The sequence below is a fragment of the Corella eumyota genome, chromosome 6 (genome assembly GCF_963082875.1).
Source record: "Corella eumyota chromosome 6, kaCorEumy4.1, whole genome shotgun sequence".
NCBI classification, from domain to species: Eukaryota; Metazoa; Chordata; class Ascidiacea; order Phlebobranchia; family Corellidae; genus Corella; species Corella eumyota.
This window is the reverse complement of record NC_137495.1, coordinates 15446806-15458846: the sequence shown is the minus strand read 5'-3', so window position 1 is coordinate 15458846 and position 12041 is coordinate 15446806. Positions and strand designations below refer to the sequence as shown.

Here is a 12041-nt window from a genome sequence, read left to right as displayed (position 1 = left end):
TTTAAGCAATAATATAATATAATAATATTGTTGGAGCTATATTTAATTATCAAATTATTTTCGTGAAGTCATCTTATTGAATTATTTGGTGCTGACTCAGCAAAATCAGTTGACTTGCAGTTTTTAAATTTAAGCAATGCTCATTATGACATCATAAAAGTCTATTGTTTAATCAAATGTACATTGTTAATTACACTGTTTAAAGTTTTTATCTTTTAAGTGTTTTTATTCCTTCTTTCGGTCAAGTGACTTTTTCACATTGAATAACGATGGCACAGTTGTTTTAATAAACCCAAACCCATGCCTTGTTGTCATGACAATGCCCCAAACCCATGGTTTAAATTCTGCTCTGTTGTCATGACAATGCCCCAAACCCATTGTTTTAATTCTGCTCTGTTGTCATGACAATGCCCCAAACCCATTGTTTTAATTCTGCTCTGTTGTCATGACAATGCCCCAAACCCATTGTTTTAATTCTGCTCTGTTGTCATGACAATGCCCCAAACCCAGAAGGTAATTTCAGGTAATTTCAACGTTGAAGTCTCTCTTTACTCCACCGAACATTTCAACGAATCTTTCAACGACCAAACTGTTCAAGTCCCAGATTACATTTACGTTCAAATCACTGATGACGTCACTAGCTCTGACTTTATCCTACAAGTAATAACTTAAAAAAGTAAAAATAACCACTCCATGTCGAGTTTTGTCACATTATAAAGAATATAAAGCAGCAATATAACTATTTTGTTAACTTTGGCATTCTATGAGGTTTAGAAAACTACATGAGGTTTAGAATTTGTTTCCCACTGTTTTCATGACGTAATGCACTTGAGTAAGGTGCTACAAACAATATAAACTTCTGCTGAGTCAAAACGATCAGCAGGTAATTACCGGGAAATTATATTAAAAAATATAGAAATATAACAAACTGGCAAAGTCAATTCAAAACTGGGTCAGGATACCAAATGTTATTTTATGTTTCTGTCGTGAAGTTCCAACATTGAGGATAAATTAATTTTAACTTTAATAAATATTTATTTTTGTAGGCTACAGCATGCTGGGCAAGTCCCTACAACGAACCCGATGGAAATTTAACTTATCCGATCATTGTTGATGGGTAAGTTGTGCAATTTGTTCAATACTTTGTTGTAATTGTTGGTATGATACCGAACAAGGTTATTGGTTTAATTTCCACTACTGGCATAGTCGTCAATCATTTGGCTCACTCTTATAACAAAAATCAACTTTTATTTCTTCAAACAATTCCCCAGATGTCCCGCCAACAACGAATTTGATCCAGATGACGTCATCTCAGTGATTGACAACTTTGCCGAAGTTGTTCGCTTCAGATTTCGATCCTTTGTTTGGACCAACATCACTGATTCCAGAATATTTGTCCATTGTTCTGTCACCTTTTGTGACGCAACAGTGGCAGGATCCATGTGCACGACAAACGTAATTAATTGTCATGACAACTTTGTAACAACTATGGAAATTAATTGCCATGACAACTCCCTAATATTGCTTAATTTATGACATTTTAATTTGATAAATTTTGTTTAGGATTGCATGAAACGAAAGCGGCGCTCACTTCCTCCTTCTAGCGGCCACTTGTTAAGTGTTGGGCCGATTCAAATTAACTCAGATGAGTGTACTTACGTGAGTTAGTTGATTAAACTTTTAGAATGTAAATGAATTGTACGTGTGAATAAATATTAATATATTTTAAGGGACATTTTAAATCTGTGAAGGTTTATATAATGTAAGAGGTATAACACTTGGCTATACTACGTGATGTCTTTGGTTTAATCCCCACTGATTTAAAAATTTAAGTCCTAACAGTTTGTGTAAATTCTAGAACAATGGGGGTTGTGCTGAGTTATGTTCCATAGTTGGTGACCGAAAGGTTTGTTCCTGTCTTGGAAATACTTTTATTGCTGAAGATGGACGAACTTGCGTTGGTAAGTCAAAATATATTTATCTTGAGTAAGATCTAAGATCCTGGGTTTGATTTTTATAGCTAGCATTTTGAAGCCCTGGAATTTTGGGTTTGATTCTCAGTGCTGGCATGTTGTAGCATTCTTAAGTAAGACCTGAGATCCTGGGTTTGATTCCCACTGCTGGCATGTTGTAGCATTCTTAAGTAAGACCTAAGACCCTGGGTTTGATTCCCACTGCTGGCATGTTGTAGCATCCTTAAGTAAGACCTGAGGTTCTTGGTTTGATTCCCACTACTGGCATGTTGTAGCATTCTTAAGTAAGACCTGAGGTTCTTGGTTTGATTTCCACTACTGGCATGTTGTAGCATCCTTAAGTAAGACCTAAGACCCTGGGTTTGATTCCCACTGCTGGCATGTTGTAGCATCCTTAAGTAAGACCTGAGGTTCTTGGTTTGATTCCCACTACTGGCATGTTGTAGCATTCTTAAGTAAGACCTGAGATCCTGGGTTTGATTTCCACTGCTGGCATGTTGTAGCATTCTTAAGTAAGACCTGAGATCCTGGGTTTGATTTCCACTGCTGGCATGTTGTAGCATTCTTAAGTAAGACCTGAGGTTCTTGGTTTGATTCCCACTACTGGCATGTTGTAGCATCCTTAAGTAAGACCTAAGACCCTGAGTTTGATTCCCACTGCTGGCATGTTGTAGCATCCTTAAGTAAGACCTGAGGTTCTTGGTTTGATTCCCACTACTGGCATGTTGTAGCATTCTTAAGTAAGACCTGAGATCCTGGGTTTGATTCCCACTGCTGGCATGTTGTAGCATTCTTAAGTAAGACCTGAGATCCTGGGTTTGATTTCCACTGCTGGCATGTTGTAGTATTCTTAAGTAAGACCTAAGGTCCTGTGTTTGTTTTCCACTGCTGACATGTTGTAGCATTCTTAAGTAAGACCTAAGGTCCTGTGTTTGTTTTCCACTGCTGACATGTTGTACCAATTTTAACTAAAACCAAGGATCCTTGTTTTGTAGCTCCTGAATTTTTAATTTTAACATTGACTTTTATATATAGAGAATCAAAACTGGGAAATTGCTAAAATGACGAATTCAATTTTAAAGATTTTCTTGTTTTTGGTATTTTGCGTGATTATAGTTTTCTTATATAAAAGAATCTAAACAAATTAATTTAACTTGAGCTGCTGACAGAATATTTCATATTCAGACCGTCATTATTACAATAATACATAATAACAAACAAGTGTGTTACTCTAATAAAAAACGTAAATAAATACTTCTCTTCTTTAAAGGTTTTATTAATTAATAAATAAAAATCAGAATATTGGGAATACAGCGTGCATTAGTTCGTAGTTGTTACTCCAACTCAGCCTTAAGTTAACTTTGGCAATTAGGTATATGATATATTATGTATTAAAACTGCCTGATTAGTTAACCCGCTAAGTGTTAATGGAAATTTAGCTTAGCAGAAGTTTAAACCTTTATATTTTATATCATCTTGCATCTTGCTAGAATAAAAAAAATTGTCGTTTATTGCAAGATTGTATTTTAATTCTCCTATTTATGATTTTAATAATCAGTAATCAAAAAAAAAATGTACAATATTATATCATTAACTTAAAAATTAATGATTGATTTTATTTATAAAAAATTAAACCTCAATTTGAGGCATTCAAAATTTGGTCCAAAGTATATCCTTATACCAATAACTTAAACTGGTTAAAATAATTTTGTTCACTATATTTAAAATCCTGTTTGTTTAATAAAAATCGAAGATTACTTTTAGACATTTTGAAGGTCGATTATATATGTAATATCAATAAAAGATATTTGAACTTAAAACTTTTATGTTTGTTACAATTAAATTGCTAACCAGACTTTTTGCTTATTAAAATTTAAGCAATAATATAAAAATAATTTAAAATTTATTTTGTTGCAATATTATTGTTTAATTCCAGTTAGGCAATTGTTAAGTAAGAAAAGCTCCTATTTTTATTCTAATAATAAAGTATTTAAAATTTTATTTATTAATTTATTTGAAATTTTTGATTAGGTTGGTTTTTTGCTAAATTTATAAATTTATAATAAATACCTTAATTAAAAATAATCAAATAATTTTAAACCACCTTTGATTTATTAAATAAATCCTTTTTTTTGCAAGGTTTATACGGATGTGTCAGTTAATCATTAAAGAATTTGTATTTTTGTCATTAAATGTTTACTTAGCAAACAAACCTCGTGACCAAGTTATTTCACAATATTATTTTAACGATTATTATTTATAGTTTAATACTGTGGCAGTCGGGCAGTAATTTACATTTGAGTAAAATATTAAGAACTTGACTAAAATGAAGTTTAAAGAAAAGGAAAACAAACTTGCTGCTGAGTTAAAACCACTTTGTGTAGAAACACAAGATGGAAAGTGGAAGGAAATTAAACCACAAGAATCAGCAGAAATTCTTCACAAAATGGGGTTGCTTTATAAGAAGAAAAGTCCTGATAAATTAAGCTTGATAAGAAGTTGTGCACTTTTAAATTCAGCTATAGTGAGAAATCCTTCAAATGTTGAAACAATTAAAAAAGATCTGGATAATCTTTGCTCACATTTGCTTAACATATCAAAAGCAGATCAACCTTTGGCAAATTTAAGAAATATTTCCGCAAAAGTTGCTGAAAAAGTTAAAAAACTGAGAGAAAATACTGAAAATAAATTGTCGCAGTTAGAACATATTCCTTATGAAATATCAGATGCAGAATTAAAACAACTAGAATGTTATAAAATACAAACTGTTTGTGCTATACAAGATGATATAGCCAGCCAATACACTTCTATCATGCAGTTAATAGCTGAAAAGTGTGAAAAAATCATGGGAAAACCTCCATGTACATTTGCCATAGCTGGAATGGGGTCTCTTGCACGAAAGGAAATAACTCCTTACTCTGATTTTGAGCACATGATTTTGCTGGATGACAATGTAAAGAACAATGACAATAGCACTGAGTATTTTAGATGGTTTTCTGTTATTTTTCATTTTATTATCTTAAATTTAGGAGAAACTATTATTCCCAATGTTGCAATTCCATCCTTAAATGATTATTACAATAAAAGTGGAATTAATTGGTTCTTTGACGATTTAACTAAACGAGGAATTTCTTTTGATGGAATGGTGCCTTCTGCTTGTATTTTTCCACTAGGAAGACAAGAAGGTACCACAAACAAGCCATGGCCAACAGAACTAATTCAACCTGTCAGTGAAATGATCAAGTATCTTGACTTTAATGTGGATTTGAAGAATGGTTATCACTTAGCTGCTGTGTTGAAACGAACATGTTTTGTTTATGGAGATGAAGATATTCACACGCAATATTGTGATCTGGTTAAACAAAAACTTAAAACAAAAGATTTTTCCCAAACCAAATTAGATTTAGTTCAAGAGTTCAAAAAAATAGATTTTTTGCCTTATTCTAATGCATTTAGCATGTACAATGAAAAGTTCAATATGAAACGAATTCTTTATAGAACTCTTTCACTATTTTTAACAATTTTTTGCGACTTTCACAAAGTTTTTACCACTGGATTTGAAGCAATAAATAAGTTAGAAAATCAACAAAGAATTGACTCAAGGACTTCCCATCATCTTAAATATGCTCTGTCTGTTGCTTATGAAGTTAGACTCAAACTTTACACAGAAAAACAAGGTCAAGATGATTATATTGATAAAGGAAAAACATTTTACGGTTTAGATTTTAATCCTGCTCAGGCATTAGTTCATGCTGTTGGAGCAGCAAGTCTTGTTAGATTTTTGGAGGTGTTGGTAAATTTAAAATTATTCACACAACTTCTAGTTGAACAAGTAGAAAAAGGGTTCCTACGTCCAATTCCCATTCCAGATCAACGAAAAACAAATTTATCATATTGGTGGAGTTTACATATTTTGTTTCAACCCAAACAAATTATATCAGAATGGGAGAAAAGAAAATCATTAAACTGGTTAAAAAATGATATTGAAGGAATTCGAATTAAACTTTTTGTTTGTGATGCTTATTTTGGTCAAAAAAACTTCCAAGTTGCATTAAAATTGCTTAAACAAACTGAACCTATTGAACTTTACGATAAGATATATCATTTATGTATAAGAATACAATGTCTGTGTGAACTTAAAGAATACGATAAAATAGAAGAAATATCTCAACAATTTTTCCAACAATTTCCAATACCAAACCAGGATATCGGATTACAGCTTACAATACTTGATAAAAGTGCCATTGCACTACTTAAACTAAACAAACCAGAAAGCGCACTTTCAACTTATTTACAACATTTAAAGTTGAAAAAAAAAGATATTTGCAAATATCCAAACAAAATGACAAACATATATCGATGTATGGGAGGATGTTATAGAAGTCTTGGTAAATATGACCAAGCAATATTAAAATACAACGAAGCACAAACTTTACTTAACAAACTAACAGTTAAGCCAACATTAGCACAATATGATATTTATTATGAGTTACACTCATGCTACAAAGCATTGGGTAAACAAGATGAAGCTTTAAAGTATGATAAACTAGCTGATAAAATATACCAACAATTTAGTGAAACTGAAAAACAAGAAATCCCACAAAGAGTGTACTAATTCGACAAAAATGTCGTAAATGCAAAATAATGGTTTCGAGCAGTCTAATGAGTAAAAGAAAGGGTGTTGAATAATAAAAGATGGTCAACAATATATGTGATTTCCCCAATTTAGTTTAACTTTGTTTTTTTGCTAATAAAATTACATTTGATTTTATCTTTTTAATGGTAACCTAAATTTATTGTTACTTTGCATCTTGTAAGTGAAAACAAAAACTTAAAATATTGACTAAATATAAATTTAAATAATAATAATAATAGGGGTGGTTTGAGGTTTATTGAATTTTAGTTTGTGGATTGTTAGTTGTCTGATTTGGGGTCACCACAGGTTCTATCATAGCCTTTATTGCTAAAGTCGAGTCGTTCTTTTCTTGGTTTCTTCTATTTCGATGACGTTTTAGAACCGGTCTGGAGCGGTTAGAAGTCTATTTGTTGGCATTGTGTTGTGCGTTGTTCCGATAAATTGCGTTGTTTGGCCTGTTAAATTGCATTGTTTATGGCCTGACCGGTAAAACGTCGTCATTTGCCGTTAATTTCTTAACGCCCGAACCAACTTTAAAGACATGTCGGCTCGGTGAACTCGTATGAACTTAACCCGTTGGAAAGCGGTTAAGAATTAAGCGCTTGCCACAACAGCATGGTGTGGTAATAGCATATAGCTTAACTGCATGATTTTCGCTATCAAATAAAGCGCTAGACAAAGTAAACTTCAAGCCAAAATCAATCGTCAGCTACAATTTAATTTAAAGCTTTCTTTTTACCAAAAATGTTCATGAAAATTTGCCTCTAGTCGAGAATTTAACCCAAAACTTTAACTCTTCTTCAGAAATTATAAAAATACCAGCAGTCGGAAAAATTGGTGTCTTACTCAGGAATGCTACAACATGCCAGCAGCGGAAATTAACCCAGGTACTTAGGTCTTCCTTAAGGATGCTACAACATGCCAGTAGCGGGAATTAAACCCAGGATCTTAGGTCTTCCTTAAGGATACTACAACATGCCATCAGTGGAAATCAAACCCAGAACCTCAGGCCTTACTTAAAGATGCTACACTATACTAGCAGTGGGAATAAAACCGCAGACCTCAGGTCTTACTTGAGGATGTTACAACATGCCAGCAGTGGGAATCAAACACAAGATCACGGGTCTTACTTAAGTATGCTACAACATGCCAGCAGTTGGAATCAAATCCAGGATCTCAGGTCTTACTTAAGAATGCTACAACATGCCAGTAGTGGGAATCAAACCCAGAATCTTAGGTCTTCCTTAAGAATGTTACAACATGCTAGCAGTGAGAATCAAACCCAGGAACTCAGGTCTTCATTAAAGATGCTACAACATGCTAGCAGTGAGAATCAAACCTAGGAACTTAGGTCTTACTCAAGGATGCTACAACATGCCAGCAGTGGGAATCAAATCCAGGATCTCAGGTCTTACTTAAGAATGCTACAACATGCCAGTAGTGGGAATCAAACCCAGAATCTTAGGTCTTCCTTAAGAATGTTACAACATGCTAGCAGTGAGAATCAAACCCAGGAACTCAGGTCTTCATTAAAGATGCTACAACATGCTAGCAGTGAGAATCAAACCTAGGAACTTAGGTCTTACTCAAGGATGTTACAACATGCCAGCAGTGGGAATCAAATCCAGGATTTCAAGTCTTACTTAAGAATGTTACAACATGCCAGCAGTGGGAATCAAACCCAGGATCTCAGGTCTTACTTAAGAATGTTACAAAATGCTAGCATTGGGAATCAAACTCAGGATCTCAGGTCTTACTTAAGAATGTTACAACATGCTAGCAGTGGGAATCAAACCCAGGATCTCAAGTCTTACTTAAGAGTGCTACAACATGCCAGCGGTTGGAATCAAACCCAGGATCTCAGGTCTTACTCAAGAATGCTACAACATGCCAGCAGTGGAAATCAAACCAAGGACCTCGGGTCTTACTCAAGGAAGCTACAACATGCCAGCAGTGGAAATCAAACCCAGGATCTCAGGTCATACTTAAGGATGCTACAACATGACAGCAGTGGGAATCAAACCGAGGAACTCAAGTCTTACTTAAGAATGCTTCAACATGTCAGCAGTAGGAATCAAACCCAGAACCTCAGGTCTTACTTAAGGATGCTACACATACTATCAGTGGAAATAAAACCCAGGACCTCAGGCCTACTTAAGGATGCTACAACATGCTAGCAGTTGAAATCAATTACAGGATCTCAAGTCTTACTTAAAAATGCTACAATATGCCAGCAGTGGAAATCAAACCCAGGAACTCAGGCCTACTTAAGGATGCTACAACATGCTAGCAGTGGGAATCAATGCCAGGATCGCAGGTCTTACTTAAGAATGCTACAACATGTCAGCAGTGGGAATCAATGCCAGGATCGCAGGTCTTACTTAAGAATGCTACAACATGCAAGCAGTGGGAATCAAACACAGGATCTTTGGTCTTACTCAAGGATGCTACAACATGCTAGCAGTGGAAATCAAACCCAGGATCTCTGGTCTTACTCAAAGATGCTACAACATGCTAGCAGTGGAAATCAAACCCAGGATCTCTGGTCTTACTCAAAGATGCTACAACATGCCAGCAGTGGGAATCAAATCCAGGATCTCAGGAATACTTAAGGATGTTACAACATGCCAGCAGAAGGAATCAAACCTTGGATCTCAGGTCTTACTTAAGGATGCTACAACATGTCAGCAGTGGAAATCAAACCCAAGATTTCAGGTCTTACTCAAAGATGCTACAACATGCTAGCAGTGGAAATCAAACCCAGGATCTCTGGTCTTACTCAAAGATGCTACAACATGCTAGCAGTGGAAATCAAACCCAGGATCTCTGGTCTTACTCAAAGATGCTACAACATGCCAGCAGTGGGAATCAAATCCAGGATCTCAGGAATACTTAAGGATGTTACAACATGCCAGCAGTGGGAATCAAACCTTGGATCTCAGGTCTTACTTAAGGATGCTACAACATGCCAGCAGTGGGAATCAAACCCAGGATCTCAAGTCTTACTTAAGGATGCTATAACATGCAAGCAGTGGGAATCAAACCCAGGATCTCAGGTCTTACTCAAGGATGCTACAACATGCTAGCATGAGAACTCAAACCGTGGATCTCAGGTCTTACTCAAAGATGCTACAACATGCCAGCAGTGGGAATCAAATCCAGGATCTCAAGTCTTACTTAAGAATGCTACAACATGCCAGCAGTGGGAATCAAACCCAGGATCTCAGGTCTTACACGATGCTACAACATGCCAGCAGTGGGAATCAAACCCAGGATCTCAAGTCTTACTTAAGGATGCTACAACATGCAAGCAGTGGAAATCAAACCCAGGATCTTAGGTCTTACTCAATAATGCTACAACATGCCAGCAGTGGGAATCAAACCCAGGATCTCAGGTCTTACTCAAAGATGCTACAACATGCCAGCAGTGGAAATCAAACCCAGGATCTCTGGTCTTACTCAATAATGCTACAACATGTCAGCAGTGGGAATCAAACCCAGGATTTCAGGTCTTAGTCAAAGATGCTACAACATGCTAGCAGTGAAAATCAAACCCAGGATCTCTGGTCTTACTCAAAGATGCTACAACATGCTAGCAGTGGAAATCAAACCCAGGATATCTGGTCTTACTCAAAGATGCTACAACATGCTAGCAGTGGAAATCAAACCCAGGATCTCTGGTCTTACTCAAAGATGCTACAACATGCCAGCAGTGGAAATCAAACCCAGGATCTCAGGAATACTTAAGGATGTTACAACATGCCAGCAGTAGGAATCAAACCTTGGATCTCAGGTCTTACTTAAGGATGCTACAACATGCCAGCAGTGGGAATCAAACCCAGGATCTCAAGTCTTACTTAAGGATGCTATAACATGCAAGCAGTGGGAATCAAACCCAGGATCTCAGGTCTTACTCAAGGATGCTACAACGTGCTAGCATGAAAACTCAAACCGTGGATCTCAGGTCTTACTCAAAGATGCTACAACATGCCAGCAGTGGGAATCAAATCCAGGATCGCAGGTCTTACTTAAGAATGCTACAACATGCCAGCAGTGGGAATCAAACCCAGGATCTCAAGTCTTACTTAAGGATGCTACAACATGCAAGCAGTGGAAATCAAACCCAGGATCTTAGGTCTTACTCAATAATGCTACAACATGCCAGCAGTGGGAATCAAACCCAGGATCTCAGGTCTTACTCAAAGATGCTACAACATGCCAGCAGTGGAAATCAAACCCAGGATCTCTGGTCTTACTCAAAGATGCTACAACATGTCAGCAGTGGGAATCAAACCCAGGATTTCAGGTCTTAGTCAAAGATGCTACAACATGCTAGCAGTGAAAATCAAACCCAGGATCTCTGGTCTTACTCAAAGATGCTACAACATGCTAGCAGTGGAAATCAAACCCAGGATATCTGGTCTTACTCAAAGATGCTACAACATGCTAGCAGTGGAAATCAAACCCAGGATCTCTGGTCGTACTCAAAGATGCTACAACATGCCAGCAGTGGAAATCAAACCCAGGATCTCAGAAATACTTAAGGATGTTACAACATGCCAGCAGTAGGAATCAAACCTTGGATCTCAGGTCTTACTTAAGGATGCTACAACATGCCAGCAGTGGGAATCAAACCCAGGATCTCAAGTCTTACTTAAGGATGCTATAACATGCAAGCAGTGGGAATCAAACTTTGGATCTCAGGTCTTACTCAAGGATGCTACAACATGCTAGCATGAGAACTCAAACCGTGGATCTCAGGTCTTACTCAAAGATGCTACAACATGCCAGCAGTGGGAATCAAACCCAGGATCTCAGGTCTTACACGATGCTACAACATGCCAGCAGTGGGAATCAAACCCAGGATCTCAAGTCTTACTTAAGGATGCTACAACATGCAAGCAGTGGAAATCAAACCCAGGATCTTAGGTCTTACTCAAAGATGCTACAACATGCCAGCAGTGGAAATCAAACCCAGGATCTCTGGTCTTACTCAAAGATGCTACAACATGTCAGCAGTGGGAATCAAACCCAGGATCTCAAGTCTTACTTAAGGATGATACAACATGCAAGCAGTGGAAATCAAACCCAGGATCTTAGGTCTTACTCAAAGATGCTACAACATGCCAGCAGTGGAAATCAAACCCAGGATCTCAGGTCTTACACAATGCTACAACATGCCAGCAGTGGGAATCAAACCCAGGATCTCAAGTCTTATTTAAGGATGATACAACATGCCAGCAGACGGAATCAAACCTAGGATCTCAGGTCTTACTCAAAGATGCTACAACATGCAAGCAGTGGAAATCAAACCCAGGATTTCTGGTCTTACTCAAAGATGCTACAACATGTCAGCAGTGGGAATCAAACCCAGGATCTTAGGTCTTACTCAATAATGCTACAACATGCCAGCAGTGGGAATCAAACCCAGG

At 36.6% G+C, this 12041-nt stretch overlaps 1 protein-coding gene across 1 annotated transcript; it reads left to right on the top strand.

The window, feature by feature from the left end:
* Window positions 1–495: 495 nt before the first annotated feature.
* On the top strand, window positions 496–4236 carry LOC145755974 (alpha-tectorin-like). Its single transcript, XM_082572185.1, has 6 exons — window positions 496–660; window positions 1047–1117; window positions 1272–1455; window positions 1564–1659; window positions 1859–1961; window positions 4178–4236. Exons 1-6 carry the CDS (start codon window positions 496–498, stop codon window positions 4234–4236), a joined length of 678 nt encoding a protein of 225 aa, XP_082428311.1.
* The last annotated feature ends 7805 nt before the right edge of the window (window positions 4237–12041 follow it).